Source organism: Chanodichthys erythropterus, chromosome 17, assembly GCF_024489055.1.
Source record: "Chanodichthys erythropterus isolate Z2021 chromosome 17, ASM2448905v1, whole genome shotgun sequence".
Classification (NCBI taxonomy): Eukaryota; Metazoa; Chordata; class Actinopteri; order Cypriniformes; family Xenocyprididae; genus Chanodichthys; species Chanodichthys erythropterus.
This window is the reverse complement of record NC_090237.1, coordinates 8661587-8680783: the sequence shown is the minus strand read 5'-3', so window position 1 is coordinate 8680783 and position 19197 is coordinate 8661587. Positions and strand designations below refer to the sequence as shown.

Genomic DNA, 19197 nt, shown 5'->3' with positions numbered 1-19197 from the left:
CTGACTGATATAAATAAGTAGATGTTTTTGTTTGTTTGTTTGTTTGTTTGTTTGTTTGTTTTTTTCCATTCTGGAAACCATAATTTATTAAATCTCTAAATATCAAAATCAGTCATTTTAAATTATGATGTAAAGTATGAAAAAGAATATGTATATTCAATTTGCGATTTGCTCATCACATTTGTTAGTGTTTTTTAGGGTGCGGTCACATTTAACATTGTTCACCAGATTTTCTTGAGTAAAATCCAGTCATCTCAATAGGAAACAAAGCGATTGGGAATTTTGGATGAGGTTGAAAGATTTCACAATGGGTTCAAAGGAGTTATGCATTCTCACGTTGGCCAACACAAAGCTGCTTTGTTTGAAAGCAACTTCTGTGTGAGCTGTGCTTTGTAAGTTTCTACACTATTGACAATAGACAATGGACCTTTTTTGTCTGCGTTTTTTCACAGAAAGACAACAAAGGTAATCTAAATGTTAAAAATACTCTCAACTAGACAATTAAGATTTTTGTGTGTTTATTCAAACAACTGTAACCCATGTGTCCACTGCACAAACTGCTTAATGCCATTACAAGCTCATGTTTACTGTTAACCAATATAAAATGTTTTTAATATATATATTTTTTCATTCAGTCTTATTCTTTCCTGCACCAGCCTGTTAGATATTCCAGTGTTTGTTTATACAGTACAGCTGACTTGTATGTGCTGGTCTTTCCTTGTGGTCACAGAAGCTGCTGGTGGGAGATTTTCCTCATGAGCTGGACATGGAAGAGATGGAGGAGGATGTTCCCAAACGCAAGAATCGCACCAAAGGACGGGTAAAACACGTGCAGCTATAATGTTCTGCTTGGACCTGCAGTCACTAATTAATTAGTATGAATCATACTAATACTAGAGTGAATCATCAGGTTTTGCAGGCTGATTACTCACAATGCTCTAAGAATCAACTGCTTTTGCTTCAGAACTCATTGCAACTCATTTATTCCAAGCCAAATGTATATGGGTCATATTTCCATATAGACTTCCCGGCCAAATTTTTTTTAAATTGGATTTAAATATGCAAATGCTTAAGAGTCTATGATTGGATAATTATTGCAGTGATTATTGTGTTTCTAGCATGGTATATGTTTGGCGACAGTTCTTTTAATCCTAATTGATGGAGTGTGTAGCTTTTCATTTCTTAAACAACCATGCAGACATATCATGGTTAATTCCAGGATGACAATGTCAAGATTCTTCAGGCTCAAATTGTGAAAGAATGTTTGGGAGGGAGCATGAAGAATCATTTTCACACATGAATTGGCTCCTCTGAGTCCAGACCTTAAATTCATTGAAAGTCTTTGGGTTGTGCTGGAGGAGACTTTACAGAGTGCTCACCTCTTGCATTGTCAATACATGATCTTGACCAAAAATTGATGCATCTCTTGATGGAAATAACATCACAACATTTATTTCCATCAAGAGGTGCCTATTTAAATCCAAACAGCAATACTAAATGTTTAATAGTACTATATCGCAGACCTGTAGGTTTACAGTGAGCCCTGCAGGGTCTTTGTTTAATCTAGAATTCCTGTTTCTTCAAGGCTGTGTTCTGAACAAAGCAGGCCATTGTAGCTCATCATCCATTGATCCATTATGGCTGTTTAGCACATCTCCAGGTTTGATCCCTACGTACCTTTCATCATTGCGTTCCACTGGCTTTGTGTGGATTCAAAGCAGCTCCTTCCCAACATCCATAAAAAACATCCTTTAATACCACTTTAAAGACAACACCTGATGTCTGATAGCACACTGAAAACATGGCTTAGTTCGGCTGTAATTATAACCCCACATACATGAAAGGCTTGAATTGTAAGTGGTTCTGTGCAGAAATGCATGTAAGCTACAATAGTCCAACCATGAAATAACCATAGCCTGAAGAAGGAAAACTGTACAAATAGCTGTTTTTGTTGAGGGACAAGGTTCTTAAGTGAAATAAGACTTAAAAAAACTGGGCATTTGGATATAAATATGGTATATGATTAATTTTACATGAACTTACATGATAAATCAATACTTTTTATCCAGAAATTGGTGTTGGACAAATTTCTGAATTTAATGCTGAAATGTGTCATTTTTTTGATGCTACAATATTTCTTTTATCGCAGCTTAAAGGGTTAGTTCACTTCAGAATTAAAATTTTCTGATAATTTACTCACCCCCATGTCATCCAAGATGTTTGTCTTTCTTCCTTCAATCGAAAAGAAATTATGGTTTTTGAGGAAAACATTCCAGGATTTTTCTCCATATAGTGGACTGCAACGGCTACCAACGTGTTGAAGGTCCAAATTGCTGTTTAAAACAGCTTCAAAGGTCTCTACACGATCCAAGGCAAGGAATAAGAGTCTTATCTAGCAAAAAGATTGGTCAGTTTCTAAAATAATTCAAATGTATTTACTTTTTAACCACAAATGCTCATCTTGCACTAGCTCTGTGATGCGCCATGCATTATATAATCACTTTGGAAAGGTCTCGTGTGACGTAGGCGGAAGTATCGCAGTAGGGTGAAAAACTCCATCTTCAAATTTTAATTTTGAAGTGAACGAATCTTAATTAATTACATGTAAATATAAATAAATCAAATACATTGAATAAATTGAATAATGATTATTATTAACATGTAATGTTTCTGCATACAATGTCTTTATGAAGATATGTTTATGGTTAATTCATACTGAAAATGAGATGTTTTACTAAAAACTATCAGTTTCTTAGAATTTAATTCCACTTGAATTCTACTTTTAAATTCAAATTTAAATGGCAGTTGTTCATTCTATTTGCTATGTTAATTCAAATTTAGCAATGGAATTTAAATGTCAAGATATGGCGGACAACCCTGGCAGAAATGCATGCGATTTTCAGTATTCTAGTCTGGCAGAAATACATACGAGATTGTCTTTGATTCACTCCCTAGAATCTGTCACCTTCTGTGCTGTTAATTGGGGCACACTTCTTCTTCTAAGATCTCTCACACCCCACATAGTTAGCCGGCAGTGTGTAGAAGAGATGCTGTGATAATTGTGTGCTAGGTGTAATTAATGCTGTGTAAGAGGATTTGCTTAAAGCTTGATGAAGGAAGTGGGGAGGCGGTGAGGGGGGTGCCGCATGGCCAAAATAACGATGGTTCTCTAGCTGCACCTGTGTAAAATAAACTGGTTGCCAACTGTAAATTAATCCATGTGTGTTTACATGCAATTTTTGATGTGTCCAGGCATGTGGTGTTGGGGGGATGAGAAAGAGACAGGAACCAGCATCCCTAGAGGATCGAGACAAGCCATATGTGTGTGACAGTGAGTACCATTCACAAATAAACAAATGAACACAGAATATAACTCTATATTCATTACCAAACCCAGTATTGGGAAAGGAAGGGTAGAACTACAAATAGAAAACCATATAAATGTGCCATATAAATATGTACAATGCAATTTTCCCTTGATAATGGGATATTTAATGTCAAGTTTGTTGTGACTTATCTCGCATGGTGTGACAACATTCTTATGGAAGCTCGTTTCCTCACTAAATAATAAAATAAAAAGGTAATTGCGTCTTTTTCATCTCACAATTCTGACTTTTCTTCTCGCAATTGCGAGTTATAAAGTCAGAATTGCATGATATAAAGAACACAATTCTGACTTTATATCACACAATACTGACTTTATATCACGCAATTCTGACTTTGTCACACAATTCTGACTTTATATCACACAATTCTGACTTTATATCACACAATTCTGACTTTATATCTCACAATTCTGACTTTGTCACGCAATTCTGACTTTATATCACACAATTCTGACTTTATATCTCACAATTCTGACTTTGTCACGCAATTCTGACTTTATATCACACAATTCTGACTTTATATCACACAATTCTGACTTTATATCTCACAATTCTGACTTTATATCACACAATTCTGACTTTATATCTCACAATTCTGACTTTGTCACGCAATTCTGACTTTATATCACACAATTCCGACTTTATATCTCACAATTCTGACTTTATATCTCACAATTCTGACTTTATATATCATAATTCCGACTTTATAACTCACAATTCTGACTTTATAACTCACAATTCTGACTTTATATCTCACAATTCTGACTTTATAACTCACAATTCCGACTTTATATCTCACAATTCCGACTTTATAACTCACAATTCTGACTTTATAACTCACAATTCTGACTTTATATCTCACAATTCTGACTTTATATCTCACAATTCTGACTTTATATCACACAATTCTGACTTTATATCACGCAATTCTGACTTTGTCACGCAATTCTGACTTTATATAACACAATTCTGGGTTTATATCACACAATTCCGACTTTATATCAAGCAATTCTGAGTTTATATCACACAATTCCGACTTTATATCACACAATTCTGAGTTTATATCACACAATTCCGACTTTATATCAAGCAATTCTGACTTCATATCACTTAATTCTGACTTTATATCACACAATTCTGACTTTATATCACGCAATTCTGACTTTATATCACACAATTCTGAGTTTATATCACACAATTCCGACTTTATATCAAGCAATTCTGACTTCATATCACTTAATTCTGACTTTATATCACACAATTCTGACTTTATATCACGCAATCCTGACTTTATATCACACAATTCTGACTTTATATCACACAATTCTGACTTTATATAACACAATTCTGACTTTATATCACACAATTCTGACTTTATATCAAGCAATTCTGAGTTTATATCACACAATTCCGACTTTATATCACACAATTCTGAGTTTATATCACACAATTCCGACTTTATATCACAATTCTGACTATATCACACAATTCCGACTTTATATCACACAATTCTGAGTTTATATCAAGCAATTATGACTTTATATCACACAATTCTGACTTTATAATTCGCAATTCTGACTTTATATCACACAATTCTGACTTTATATCACACAATTCTGACTTTATATCTCACAATTCTGACTTTGTCACGCAATTCTGACTTTATATCACACAATTCCGACTTTATATCTCACAATTCTGACTTTATATCTCACAATTCTGACTTTATATATCACAATTCCGACTTTATAACTCACAATTCTGACTTTATACCTCACAATTCTGACTTTATATCTCACAATTCTGACTTTATAACTCCCAATTCCGACTTTATATCTCACAATTCCGACTTTATAACTCACAATTCTGACTTTATAACTCACAATTCTGACTTTATATCTCACAATTCTGACTTTATATCTCACAATTCTGACTTTATATCACACAATTCTGACTTTATATCACGCAATTCTGACTTTGTCACGCAATTCTGACTTTATATCACGCAATTCTGACTTTATATCACACAATTCTGGGTTTATATCACACAATTCCGACTTTATATCAAGCAATTCTGAGTTTATATCACACAATTCCGACTTTATATCACACAATTCTGAGTTTATATCACACAATTCCGACTTTATATCAAGCAATTCTGACTTCATATCACTTAATTCTGACTTTATATCACACAATTCTGACTTTATATCACGCAATTCTGACTTTGTCACGCAATCCTGACTTTATATCACACAATTCTGACTTTATATCACGCAATTCTGACTTTATATCACGCAATTCTGACTTTATATCACACAATTCTGACTTTATATAACACAATTCTGACTTTATATCACACAATTCTGACTTTATATCACGCAATTCTGACTTTATATCACGCAATTCTGACTTTATATCACACAATTCTGACTTTATATAACACAATTCTGAGTTTATATAACACAATTCCGACTTTATATCAAGCAATTCTGAGTTTATATCACACAATTCCGACTTTATATCACACAATTCTGAGTTTATATCACACAATTCCGACTTTATATCACACAATTCTGAGTTTATATCACACAATTCCGACTTTATATCAAGCAATTATGACTTTATATCACACAATTCTGACTTTATAATTCGCAATTCTGACTTTATATCACACAATTCTGACTTTATATCACACAATTCTGACTTTATATCACACAATTCTGACTTTATATCACACAATTCTGACTTTATATCACACAATTCTGACTTTATAATTCGCAATTCTGACTTTATATCACACAATTCTGACTTTATATCACACAATTCTGACTTTATATCACACAATTCTGACTTTATATCACACAATTCTGACTTTATAATTCGCAATTCTGACTTTATATCACACAATTCTGACTTTATATCACACAATTCTGACTTTATATAACACAATTCTGAGTTTATATAACACAATTCCGACTTTATATCAAGCAATTCTGAGTTTATATCACACAATTCCGACTTTATATCACACAATTCTGAGTTTATATCACACAATTCCGACTTTATATCACAATTCTGACTATATCACACAATTCCGACTTTATATCACACAATTCTGAGTTTATATCACACAATTCCGACTTTATATCAAGCAATTATGACTTTATATCACACAATTCTGACTTTATAATTCGCAATTCTGACTTTATATCACACAATTCTGACTTTATATCACACAATTCTGACTTTATATCACACAATTCTGACTTTATATCACACAATTCTGACTTTATAATTCGCAATTCTGACTTTATATCAAGAAATTCTGACTTATATCAGAATTTTATAATTGTATAATTATTGAATTATAAGAAATTGAATATAATTGAAATTACTACTACTAATAATAAAATATTTATATAATAACTATTCTTATACAAATATGTTTATTTCATTAAATTAAAATTAGTGATGATGATGATGATGATGATAATAATAATATTAAAATATAATTATGCATATAATAATATCTATTATTATACTAATATAATACGTATTAGTACTTAAAATTATTAAATTAAAATATTTTTTGTAATTAAATTATAATAATAAGTGAATTACAATAATTGACAGTAAATAACAACAACAACAACAATAATAAAAATGTTATATAATATATATAATAATACCTATAATTAATACTTTTCTTCATGACAAGATTAACCAAACTCTTGTACGCATTATTACGTTTTTTTGACTGTCTTTTTGTTTCCTTGTGTGTTCCTCTGTGTTTAGTTTGTGGGAAGCGCTACAAGAATCGTCCAGGTTTGAGTTACCATTACACTCACACACACCTGGCAGACGAGGAGGGTGAGGAAGACTCTGAGCGGCACACACTGCCCTTTCAGCGCAAGAACAACCACAAACGTGAGCCCAGCATCAGCCTCAGCCATGGATTACACACTCATACCACAACCCATAGAGTACCACTATTCTAACACAATTTACCCACTCTCATACCCCTTTTCCACTGATCCCGGTGCTGGTGCTGGAGCCGCTGTTCAATCTGACCCTGTTCCACGCATTTCCAATGAATTAAAGGTGATTCTGGCCTGGACAAAATTGACTCCGCCTCTTAATCTTAAACCAGGCACCATTATCGCCAGGGACCAGGGGCGGGAGACCACTTAAAGTTTCCAAAACAACAACTCATGACAGAACTAGATCGTTCATTATAACCAACAAAGCTAACTGGAAGTGTCCAGTGCAGCAGTCGACTCCCTGTTTTGTCCTCTTTTGTTCCTACTTTTGTTGTGCTGCAAAGCTACTCCAGCCACTTTATTTTCCCCATCTGTCTGAAATAAAAATATTTTATTTACAAATATGTGTGAATTGATTACTATGATTTTTTTATTCATTATATATTGAGCTCCTATAATATTAATAATTTTCTTCCTTCTTTGTTTTTAAAGCATTGTGGTGAATTAACATCGTTATTTAAGTATTTTGTCATCAACATCAAAGCCTGGATCTATTTGGTGTTCTATGGGTTTCCATAGAAACAAATATCTGGTTCTGAAGACGTTAAAACACTAGAATCTTCGAGTTGTCATCTTGTAATTATGGTAATTACAACACAACATGAACAAAGCAAAAGACTTCTAAACAAAGCTTGTGTTCATTCATTCACACTTCACACAAATCCGATTTGGATTCAGTGTCCGCACTGTCATTTCGCAAATGAAGAAATTTGATCCATTTGTTGAGTTGTTGTCAATATCCATATCTACTTCAGCTGCTAATGATATAATCAGTCAGAACGATGCCAAGAGACTTTCTCATAGAATAACAAATAGCAACTGTTAATGTGGAAAAACACGATGGAAAACTGGAAATTTTGCATCTGCTCATGTTTTTTGTTACATCTCACCACGGTGCTGAAGTCACGAGGCATGTTTTACAAACTCATGCATATACAGTTTCCAAAATCTGTAATGGCCAATGACAAAAAGAGCACAATGATTTGAAATCCAATGGACTGAGACATTTAAAAAAGGTCTTGTAAAAAAGGGATTCATGCATTTTCTTCTGTTCACACTAAATGGATTTGATTTTGATATGCCAAAAAAAAAAAAAAAAAAAAAAAAAAAAATCTGCCTGTCTGAAAAAAGACTTATGTTTTAACATAAGAGTCATGTCAGTGAAAATGTGGTACAATTCTGAGAGACGTCCCTGAGCACCAGCACCATTTTGGTGGAAAAAGGGTATTAACCATCTCACACATGCATTACAACAAGGAGTCACATGGCAGTTTTTGTAATCAGTATTTGGTCATTTTTCAGTAAAAAGAAAAAGTAAACGTCCTAAAACAAGATACATTTACATGGAAAGCTAGATTTTTCTGTAAAATGAGGGAATATATCTCAAATTACTTAGTATTTTTACTTTAATCTTTGGAAATTTTTAAGTGTAAATCTAAACAAAGTCAGTGAGGTTTATCTTACTGTTCAAAAGTTTGGGCTTCGTACGATTGTTTTTGAAAGAAGTCTCTTATGCTCACCAAGGTAGCATTTATTTGATCAAAAATACAGTAAATGCAGTAATATTGTGAAATATTATTACAATTTAAAAGAACTGTTTTCTATATAATATATTCCTGTGACGACAAAGCTGAATTTTCTGCATCATTACTCACATTTCATTGTCACATGACCTTTCAGAAGTCATTCTAATATGCTGATTTGCTGCTCAAGAAAAATGTCAGATTATCAATATTGAAAACAGTTTGCTTATTATTTTTGTGGAAACCAAGATAAAATTTTTTTTCAGGATTCTTTGATGAATAGGCAATATTTTTTCATGACTTTTATGGCTTTTTCTTTTTTAATATGTACTTGCTAGGGGTGTAACGGTACACAAATCTGACAGTTCGGTACGTAACTTGGTATTGAAGTCACGGTTCAATACTGTTTTTTTATCAACAGTGGTTTATTGAACAAATTGTGTCTCTCTCTTTAAATAAAATCAATTATGATTAACATTTTCGTAAGGATAAAAAAATGTCTATCTAAGCTAATGTACAGGGAGCCCTTTCTTGCACATTACTATAATATTAAATGTTACAATTAACAGCAGAGCCCAAACTATTAAATTCAGTTGCTATTTATTTTTAAATATAATAATCAACATTCAAAAAAAATTGCACATAAGGCAGGTTATGTATTAACTTCTAAATCTAATTATAGAAATTGTTCAATTAGTTTTCTACTCCAATTCATTTTTGAAATATCATTTACACCGTTTTACACAACTTGTTTTTATGACAAATTTATTTAAAGATATATTAAATAATTAAGACATTACTAACAGGTAAAGTAAATATAATGAATATATAAGCTAATATAGTGCATATATTTAGTGAAATGCTCCCCTCTAGAGTTCATTTTCCCTAGCGAACTAACATGCTGTGGACACTAAATGACTTGCCTGAGGTAAATATCATGCTATGTGACATTATTCTCAAGCTTTTTAATGATATCCACGGTTGAAACACTGGTTGAGAGATCACGCATAAACTAGTCTCGTTGCCAGACCTTCAGACTGACGTCAGAATGTCAGGACTCTATCGCAGCTTTCATTGGCCACCCGAGAAGACGTTTGAGTGACATGTTAATCAACCAATCACAGTATGTTTTATTCCGCGCCATGTTTAGGGGTGTAAAAATGTAACGTTGATGTCTCTACAACAACAAACCGACATGCTTCTAATAAATTATTCATTCTAGAACGTTTACTGCAACAATGGAGCCGTGAACTTCACATACTTTTGAAAATCGAGCGTTTAGTTGATTCTGATAAGTCGCATTGTCACAGTAAACACGACAGCGTCCTTCTTCCACGTTAGGCATTTGTTTTCAGGCGGACCGTTAAAGAACAAGACACACACATCACCCGGACATCCTGTAGAATTCAACCAACCAGATGAAGACTTCAAAAATCCTGAAGTGTTTCCAGTTAAGTGTGCCATAAGCATCAGACGTTCAGCCAATGGTCTGTGGGCGTGACGCCTGAGGCTGAGACTACGCATAAACATATCTATGCATAGATCATCTGTTCTTCTTCTTCTGCACTTTTTCCTGTTGTGGCGTTAGCAAACAGCATTGCATTACTGCGCGTGCCCCCTTCTGGATTGGAGTGTGGATCACCTGTGCCGTCTGTATGCATCGAACCGTGGCGTGAACAAATACATGTACTGTTAAACCCTTTTAAAAAAAAAAAAATCATATACATTACTGACCCCAAACTAGGAAAAAAATGTGTTTGCCAAGATTTGCAAAATGTATCTTGTTTTATAAATATTTAGTTTACTGGTAACCAAGACAAACATACAGATTAGAGAAATGCTTTGTTTTTGCAGTGCACACTGTATCATGCTAAAGTCATGTGACAGTATCAGTATCAAGATCTTCCACCCCTTGTTTATGCCTTTGTTGTGTTCAGTCTGTAGCCTTTTGCCTGACAAAGACAAGGTAACAGTGACCTCATTGCAGTGTCCTTGTGAAATCATGCCCATTTGCCTCCCAGAGTTATCTGGCTGAGTGCTTGGCTGAATTGGCCTGCCCATCGCTCTGTTTACCCCTCACCGCCACTGGCTTTTTGGTTCAAAAGCTGGTTATATAGAAAAGTGCAGAAAATTAGGGCCGTGTTAAATTTTGCAGATTTTTTCAGACAGAACACAAGCGTAAGCGTCTGCAGGATGGTATGTTTTCCCCCTTCCCATTTTCTCATTTCACACTCACCCCGTATTCCCATACTCCACCACGAGCGATATTATTAATAAGAGAGGTTTTAATGAAACCTAGGTCCATGCATTATTCATGCAATATTTAGACCAAAAGAGAAAGATGTAGATGTAGGCACGATAACTAGAGCCATCTGACTCAAGATGGCGAATTGGAGCCAGACCAAATCCGAAATTCCCATCCTCTGCCGTTATTTCGTTTTACAGCTGTGCTACCTCTCTCTTTTCTATCAGTTTGATGAATGACAGATTATTCAGCCAAGAGATGAGATTTCACCTCTCATTCTTGCTCTCTGTCTTTCTCCTTTCTACTTTTTGCCATTCCTTTCTCGCTTTCTCTCCTTTTCCCATCACCCTTGTCTTTCTGCCTATGCTTTCTCCTCTGTCTCCTTTTGATTTAAGATTCATCTATCAGTTCTCTGTATTTTTCCCCTCTTTATTTATTTCCACTGCAGAAGTGAGGCTGCTTGGCTGAGATGAGCGACTGCATTAAAATTCATGCCTGCTCATATTCTTTTTCATATAGTGTTGTGGTGCTGCTGGTCGGACGGAGGGGGTTTTGGGGGCTGTCCAGCAGGGTCTGGGGGAGGGGTGCTGTCTGGTGTCAATGTGTAGGGAAAAGGGTAGAGGGGTAGATGGCGGGGGGATCGCTGTTTGCATTTGAGGTCGACCCTCTAGATGTGCACCTGAAAATTGGATTTTGTGATTTGAGAGTTCTAGTTAAAATCCTCCCCCACACGCACACACACTCTCTTTCTCTGCACCCACATAATGTTTGGCTGTTAAAAACAGACAGGATTTTACAAGATTTAACCCTAATTTCTTACAATAAAATGCTTTTTCTGAATTTTAAAGTGAAATCGATGCAAAATACACTATTTTGAGTATTTTGTCATTGAAAATGTCTAAACATCCTGAAAACAAGGTAGATTTCTGTGAGTAGCAAATTTTTACATTAAGATGTTTCGTCAGAATATATATCTTAAATTTCATGTATTTTTCTTAACTCATTGACACCATCAACAAAATTAATAGTACCCCTTTTTTGAAGAATCCTTCAGAAATTATTCTAATATCCATTTGAAATAATAAACTAGGGATAGATAGATAGATAGATAGATAGATAGATAGATAGATAGATAGATAGATAGATAGATAGATAGATAGATAGATAGATAGATAGATAGATAGATAGATAGATAGATAGATAGATAGATAGATAGATAGATAGATAGATAGATTTAACCCTACTTTCTTACAATAAAATTATTTTTCAAATTTAATGTGAAATCATTGCAGATTTTCTGTCATAACATGACAAAATACTGGGAAAACATAACTGTATTGCACTGCATTGTAAGATAATATACTTTTTTTTCATTATGATAATTAGCGTTCCCTTTGGCTAGGAACTTCTTAACTTTTAATTAGTTTTCTCCCATCTAGTGTACAATTACAATACAATTTGTTGCATTGTTCTACATGGAGAAAAGAAGCCACACATTATGAATAACTCTTAAGTATGTTCATAATTTGTGATTTATATTATATGTGGCAAGTGGCATTCTAAATTACAGAGATAACATAGTCTTGTATAAACTGTTATGGGGAACATGAGGTTTGCACATGGTGACAATCAACAAACATTATTTTAGATTAAAAATAAACTGTATAACACATGCAACCTAAAGTGAATATAACAACAGCAACAGCCGAATCACCCAACAAATAGTTAAAAATGCAACCACATCATTTATTTATGCCTTAGAGCATGCTGGGAAGCTAAGCACCAACATATCACTGTGGACATCTCACTATAACAGTGGATTTATAGATATAGAAGAGATTACTGTAAAATAATCAGATTATCATTGATTCTACAGCTGCTAAAACACAATCATCCCATGGTTCCTTTCACTTTGAAGTCACAATATGCCATTATCATTTAATAAATTATACAAAGGTACTATGGAAATTAAAGTACAGCAAATAGTAGCCAGGATTATACTGTCAGTTGATACAGTACACTTTAAATTTTTTATAGTCAGGGGCAGAGCTTGGGGGGTGGGCATGGCCACCATTGACCGAAGCTTGGCCACCCCTATAACCACTCTGCTCACAATTGCCTTTTCTGTCTATTTATCTTGACCAGAATTTAGTTTATTTAGATGTAGAACCATCCCCTTATGACCACAACACACAGGAGAATTTTCAAGCGTGCACACAAACTTTGCCTCGGTGCCAGACGCAAATCAAACAAGAGTGCGAAAAAACAAAACATGGGCGCCGAGGGAGACTCAGCATCCCCCGGTGAACAGTAGATATACGAATCATTGAACAGTTGGGTAAATAAAACATAAATAAATGTGGAGATGATTGAAGCAGTGCCAAAACTTAAAATAATTCATGTATTTGTTTTATATATGCATCACATTTATGAACGTCACACTCAAATACTGCTTTCTGAGCTCACAATATAGGCACAAATTAAATGTAATTTTCATCTGTAATTTAATGCACAAATAAATGCGAGTGCTGTTCATTTGTACTCAAAAACAGGTGCCATTTTTTGCATTTGCTGGAAGAGTACAAATGGATTGCATTTAATTGTGTATAAAATGACAGATTTTACATTCTGGCATTTGTTTTATGTGCTGCCGCCTTTATCATATTCACATTGCTGCACGTTGGATTCAAAAGAGAACATATGTTGCAATTAAAGTGTTAGTTCACCCAAAAATGAAAATTATGTCATTAATGACTCACCCTCATGTCGTTCCAAACCCGTAAGACCTCCGTTCATCTTCAGAACACAGTTTAAGATATTTTAGATTTAGTCCGAGAGCTTTCTGTCCCTCCATTGAAAATGTTTGTACGGTAGACTGTCCATGTCCAGAAAGGTAATAAAAAAATCATCAAAGTAGTTCATGTGACATCAGAGGGTCAGTTAATAAAAAATACATTTTTGTCCAAAAATAACAAAAACTACGACTTTATTCAGCATTGTATTCTCTTCCGGAATCCTTTCCATTGAATTGATTCCATTGAATCTTTTCATCTGTCGGCGTTGGTAATGCACTTTTACGTCATTGTTTTTGGCGATTAGGACATTCGCGACATGCACACTTACGCCCCATTTTAAAAAATATAGCAATACCAAAATACAAACAATGTAGAATAGCTTGAATACAGCGTGCGTCTCCCTCAGACTGTAAACGAAGCTCGGGCGCACCGGATAACACGTCAGCAGCGTCTTACATCAGCAGCGTCACTGCGGAGTCGTGAACCCGGATTGACAACAGACTCGGAAGAGAATACAATGCTGAATAAAGTCGTAGTTTTTGTTATTTTTGGACCAAAATGTATTTTCAATGCTTCAAAAACTTCTAACTGACCCACTGATGTCACATGGGCTACTTTGATGATGTTTTTATTACCTTTCTGGACATGGACAGTTTACCGTACATACATTTTCAATGGAGGGACAGAAAGCTCTCAGACTAAATCTAAAATATAATTTAAAATAACTGTGTTCTGAAGATGAACGGAGGTCTTACTGGTTTGTAACGACATGAGGGTGAGTCATTAATGACATAATTTTCATTTTTGGGTGAACTAACCCTTTAATTCATTTTGGCAACTAACTGAATGTTAAGCATTCAGTGTTTGATTTTTCAGTTGCAAGTTTTTGAATTGAAACAAATGAAACAGTTGAAACAGATCTTACACTCTAGGATTAAGAAAAAAAATGTCAAATTCACTCAGTATTAGTTTATCTGTTCCACCACTACCTACAATTAAGTACAATTATTCAGTATTCAGTTGTTTTGTTCAGATGTGCTTTAAAGGGTTAGTTCAGCATCATGTTGTTCTAAACCTGTAAGACCTTCATTTGTCTCGAAACACAAATTAAGATATTTTTGATAAAATTTGATGGCTCAGTGAGACCTCCATTGACACCAAGATAATTAACATTTTCAAATGCCCAGAAAGCTACTAAAGACATATTTAAAACAGTTCATGCACAGTGATTCAACCTTAATATTATGAAGCGACAAGAATACTTTTTGTGTGCCAAAAAACAAAACAAAATAAGGCTTTGTTACCTCATAAGTGTTTCGGTGTTTGGCAGTTTGATGCACACTCCGAACTACTGATTCGAAACAAAAGATTTGCAAAGCTTCAAAGCTTCATGAAGCAGTGTTTTGATATCACCCATCACTAGATATTGTTATTTTGTTTTTTTTGGCACGCAAAAAGTATTCTTGTTGCTTCATAGTATTAAAGTTGAACCACTGTAGTCACATGAACTGTTTAAATACGTCTTCAGTAGCTTTCTGGTCATTGAAAGTGTTAATTATCTTGCTGTCAATGGAGGCCTCACTGAGCCATCGGATTATATCAGAAATATCTTAACTTGTGTTCCGAAGATGAACGAAGGTCTTACGGGTGTGAAACGACATGAGGGTGAGTAATAAATGACATAATTTTCATTTTTGGGTGAACTAACCCTTTAATTTAAATTGATTTCAGTTGCCAAGGCAACATTTTCATTTACTTTAACTTTTTCATATAGCCTAATTTTTATGTTTTGTTTTATTTCAGTTAACAAAATCGTTTTAGTATTAGTTAACTCTGTTTTGTATCTTATATTTTTGCTACTTTATTTTTGTCAGACAAAAAGTGGGCTGTTTTATTCCAAAATTGTTTTAAAAGGATACTTCCCTCTCAGTCACTTCCACCACCGAATGTTATTGAGCACAATACATCATCTGGGATGTGGTAGAAATGTTCAGAACTGATTTATTAAAAAATGACAGAATCCTCCTGACATTGGCCATTGTTAGTGGACAAATAAACTAGTTAGAGTGTACACTGATGGAGACAAGCGGTCAGCAGGAGGACAGTTGGAGGGGTAGCCGGTTTTTTGTAGAGATAGTAGTGGGGGTTGTTTTTCATTGCATTGAAGGTCAGATTTGATCTGTCTTTCTATCTGTTTGTTTGCATTCTACATTCATTCCTAAATTGTATTTCTTTTCCCTCTTCTCCTTGCTTTTCTTTTCCTCCTCCACATGTAACACATGCACACGCACCTGAGTAATCACATACTCTTTTTTTATGAACAATTGTGGTGATTATGGCTGGTAAGCAAACTGCTCTGAAAGCTCGGAATGACTGCCTTCTTCAGATGAATTCCCTCATGCTGTTTGTACGAGAGGAATCGTGATTGTGAGGCTGAATCACGGCACAAATAATAATGGCATATCAGCACACCTGGGAACGAGAGGAGGCTGAACTTATCAACAGCAGCACAACAACCAATTGCAATAAACTGATGCAAAAAATCATCTTGGTTAAAATAAAGAAACAATGAATAGCATTATGACTTAAAGATACTTTAGATAACGTAACATAAATCCCATACAGGCTATTTCACGTGCATTATCTTTATTACAACAAATGGTTTGTGTCTCATATTTAAATCTGTATACACAGATTTAGACTGTGATGACGATGTCACTAAACATGTTAGAGTTTCTCTAAGGCTTAAATGTCTTGGTCGTAACATTTCTCCTGAACTCAATGGATTATAAAGGTATTTTGAATGCATTATACAACATCTTATAAATACTCTCAGTTATGATGCATTACAATTCTATAATTTAGTATTTATTTGGCTATTAACTTTAACAAATAATCCACAGATTAATGTGACATCAGCACAAGAACATGATACTACATTTTGAATAATCACAATAAATAAATAAATTCACAATAAAACGGAGAACATGCATTAAGAAAGTAGAGTAAATTTTGATTTTATTTCAACATTAAACATAACAGCACAATGTCTTTATGCATTATACAAATGAACAGGTAACTATTATAATTTATTATAACTGTCTTTACAGTTGCTACCTTGGCAATGCGTTATATAAAAATGACTCAAGTAAAGTCTAATTATACGCTAGACTCAGGCAATTTCTGCAAAAGCTCAAGTATACTTCTTTGTATGAGTTTACCTGTCTCCACTCTACGCTCCGCTAGGCCCCGGTCGCTACCTGCCACAGTTGCACTCCTGTCTGCTCCGCAACAAAGCAGGAAGAGCAGTGGCCGTTGCCTAGTGATGGTGTTGCCATGGAGACTGGCCAGCCAGACTCCCTCTATAAAGAATAGGTTGTTATATGTACATCGAGAGCGGGGAGGGGAGGCAGTGGAGTTTGGAGTTTCTCTAGGTTTGAGGATGGAGGGGTAGGGAGGTTCATTAAATCAGAAAAAGAGAGAGACTTGCTGAATTCACTTTATGATTTGGCATATATATGAGGCCAGACAGTAGTGTTGAGTTATACTGTGTTCTGCCTCATTTGCTATTCTGTATTAAGAAGAGGGCCGAGGGCTGTTTGGCTTTCCTAGACTGGATCCTTAGGATAATGCAGACTCTCACTTCACCGTCCTTTCTCTTGTTTTTCTTTTCTCTTTCTTTTCTTTTCTTCACTTTCTTTCTCACATGAACATGTAAACATGCTCGTATAAAAAGTTTAGTACCAGAAACTAAAAAATTGACTTTCTAATGGATGACTGCTTTCTACTGGTTTGAGCGCTTTAAAATGTGTAATATTACATATATGTAATATTACATATATAGTTAAATATATATATTAGAGATGCACCAATAATAAATTCTTCTGCCGATAGCCGATTATTCAAAATGATATCAATATATATGTTTAGAAATGCACCGATATATCAGTGATTAATCGGTATCAGCCAATAAAAGCACATTTTCACATTATCGACCTTCGGCAGATAGTTTAAAAACAGCCGATAGTCAGGGACGATATATCCTGTCAGCCAAAAGAGGGCAGGAAAATACACTGAATTCGATCGGCAATATCGGCAGATATCACGCTGAATAATCAGTTATCGGTATCGGTGGAGAAATTTAGTATCGGTGCATAACTAATGTACCGTATGTATATTAGAGATGCACTGATACTAAATTCTTCTGTCGATACCGATAGCTGATTATTCAGAATAATATCTGCCGATATACACTGAACAAAATTATAAACGCAACACTTTTGTTTTTGCCCCAATTTTTCATAAGCTGAACTCAAAGACTTTTTCTATGTACACAAAAGGCCTATTTCTCTCAAATATTGTTCACAAATCTGTCTAAATCTGTGTTAGTGAGCACTTCTCCTTTGCCAAGATAATCCATCCACCTCACAGGTGTGGCATATCAAGATGCTGATTAGACAGCATGATTATTGCACAGGTGTGCCTTAGGCTGGCCACAATAAAAGGCCACTCTAAAATGTGCAGTTTTATCACACAGCACAATGCCACAGATGTTGCAAGTTTTGAGGGAGCGTGCAATTGCATGCTGACTGCAGGAATGTCCACCAGAGCTGTTGCCCGTTAATTGAATGTTAATTTCTCTACCATAAGCCGTCTCCAAAGGTGTTTCATAGAATTTGGCAGTACATCCAACCAGCCTCACATCCACAGACCACGTGTAACCACACCAGCCCAGGACCTCCACATCCAGCATCTTTACCTCCAAGATCGTCTGAGACCAGCCACCCGGACAGCTGCTGGAACAATCGGTTTGCATAACCAAAGAATTTCTTCACAAACTGTCTCAGGGAAGCTCATCTGCATGCTCATCGTCCTCATCGGGGTCTCGACCTGACTGCAGTTCGTTGTGATAACTGACTTGAGTGGGCAAATGCTCACATTCAATGGCGTCTGGCACCTCTGTCAACGTTGTGGATCGAGTGGCCCATGGTGTCGGTGGGGTTATGGTATGGGCAGGCAAGGCATAGGTTATGGACAACGAACACAGGTGAATTTTATTGATGGCATTTTGAATGCACAGAGATACCATGACGAGATCCTGATGCCCATTGTTGTGCCATTCATCCATGACCATCACCTAATGTTACAGCATGATAATGCACGGCCCCATGTTGCAAGGATCTGTACACTGTTCCTGGAAGCTGA

The 19197-nt window shown here is 35.1% G+C and overlaps 1 protein-coding gene across 1 annotated transcript in view; it reads left to right on the top strand.

Moving 5' to 3' along the window:
- The window catches only part of dpf1 (double PHD fingers 1), a 62318-nt gene that overhangs the window by 27164 nt on the left and 15957 nt on the right, over positions 1-19197 (top strand). The window contains 3 exon segments of the mRNA XM_067365689.1: positions 731-820; positions 3253-3331; positions 7185-7316. Of these exon segments, the coding sequence (XP_067221790.1) occupies positions 731-820; positions 3253-3331; positions 7185-7316 (301 nt within the window).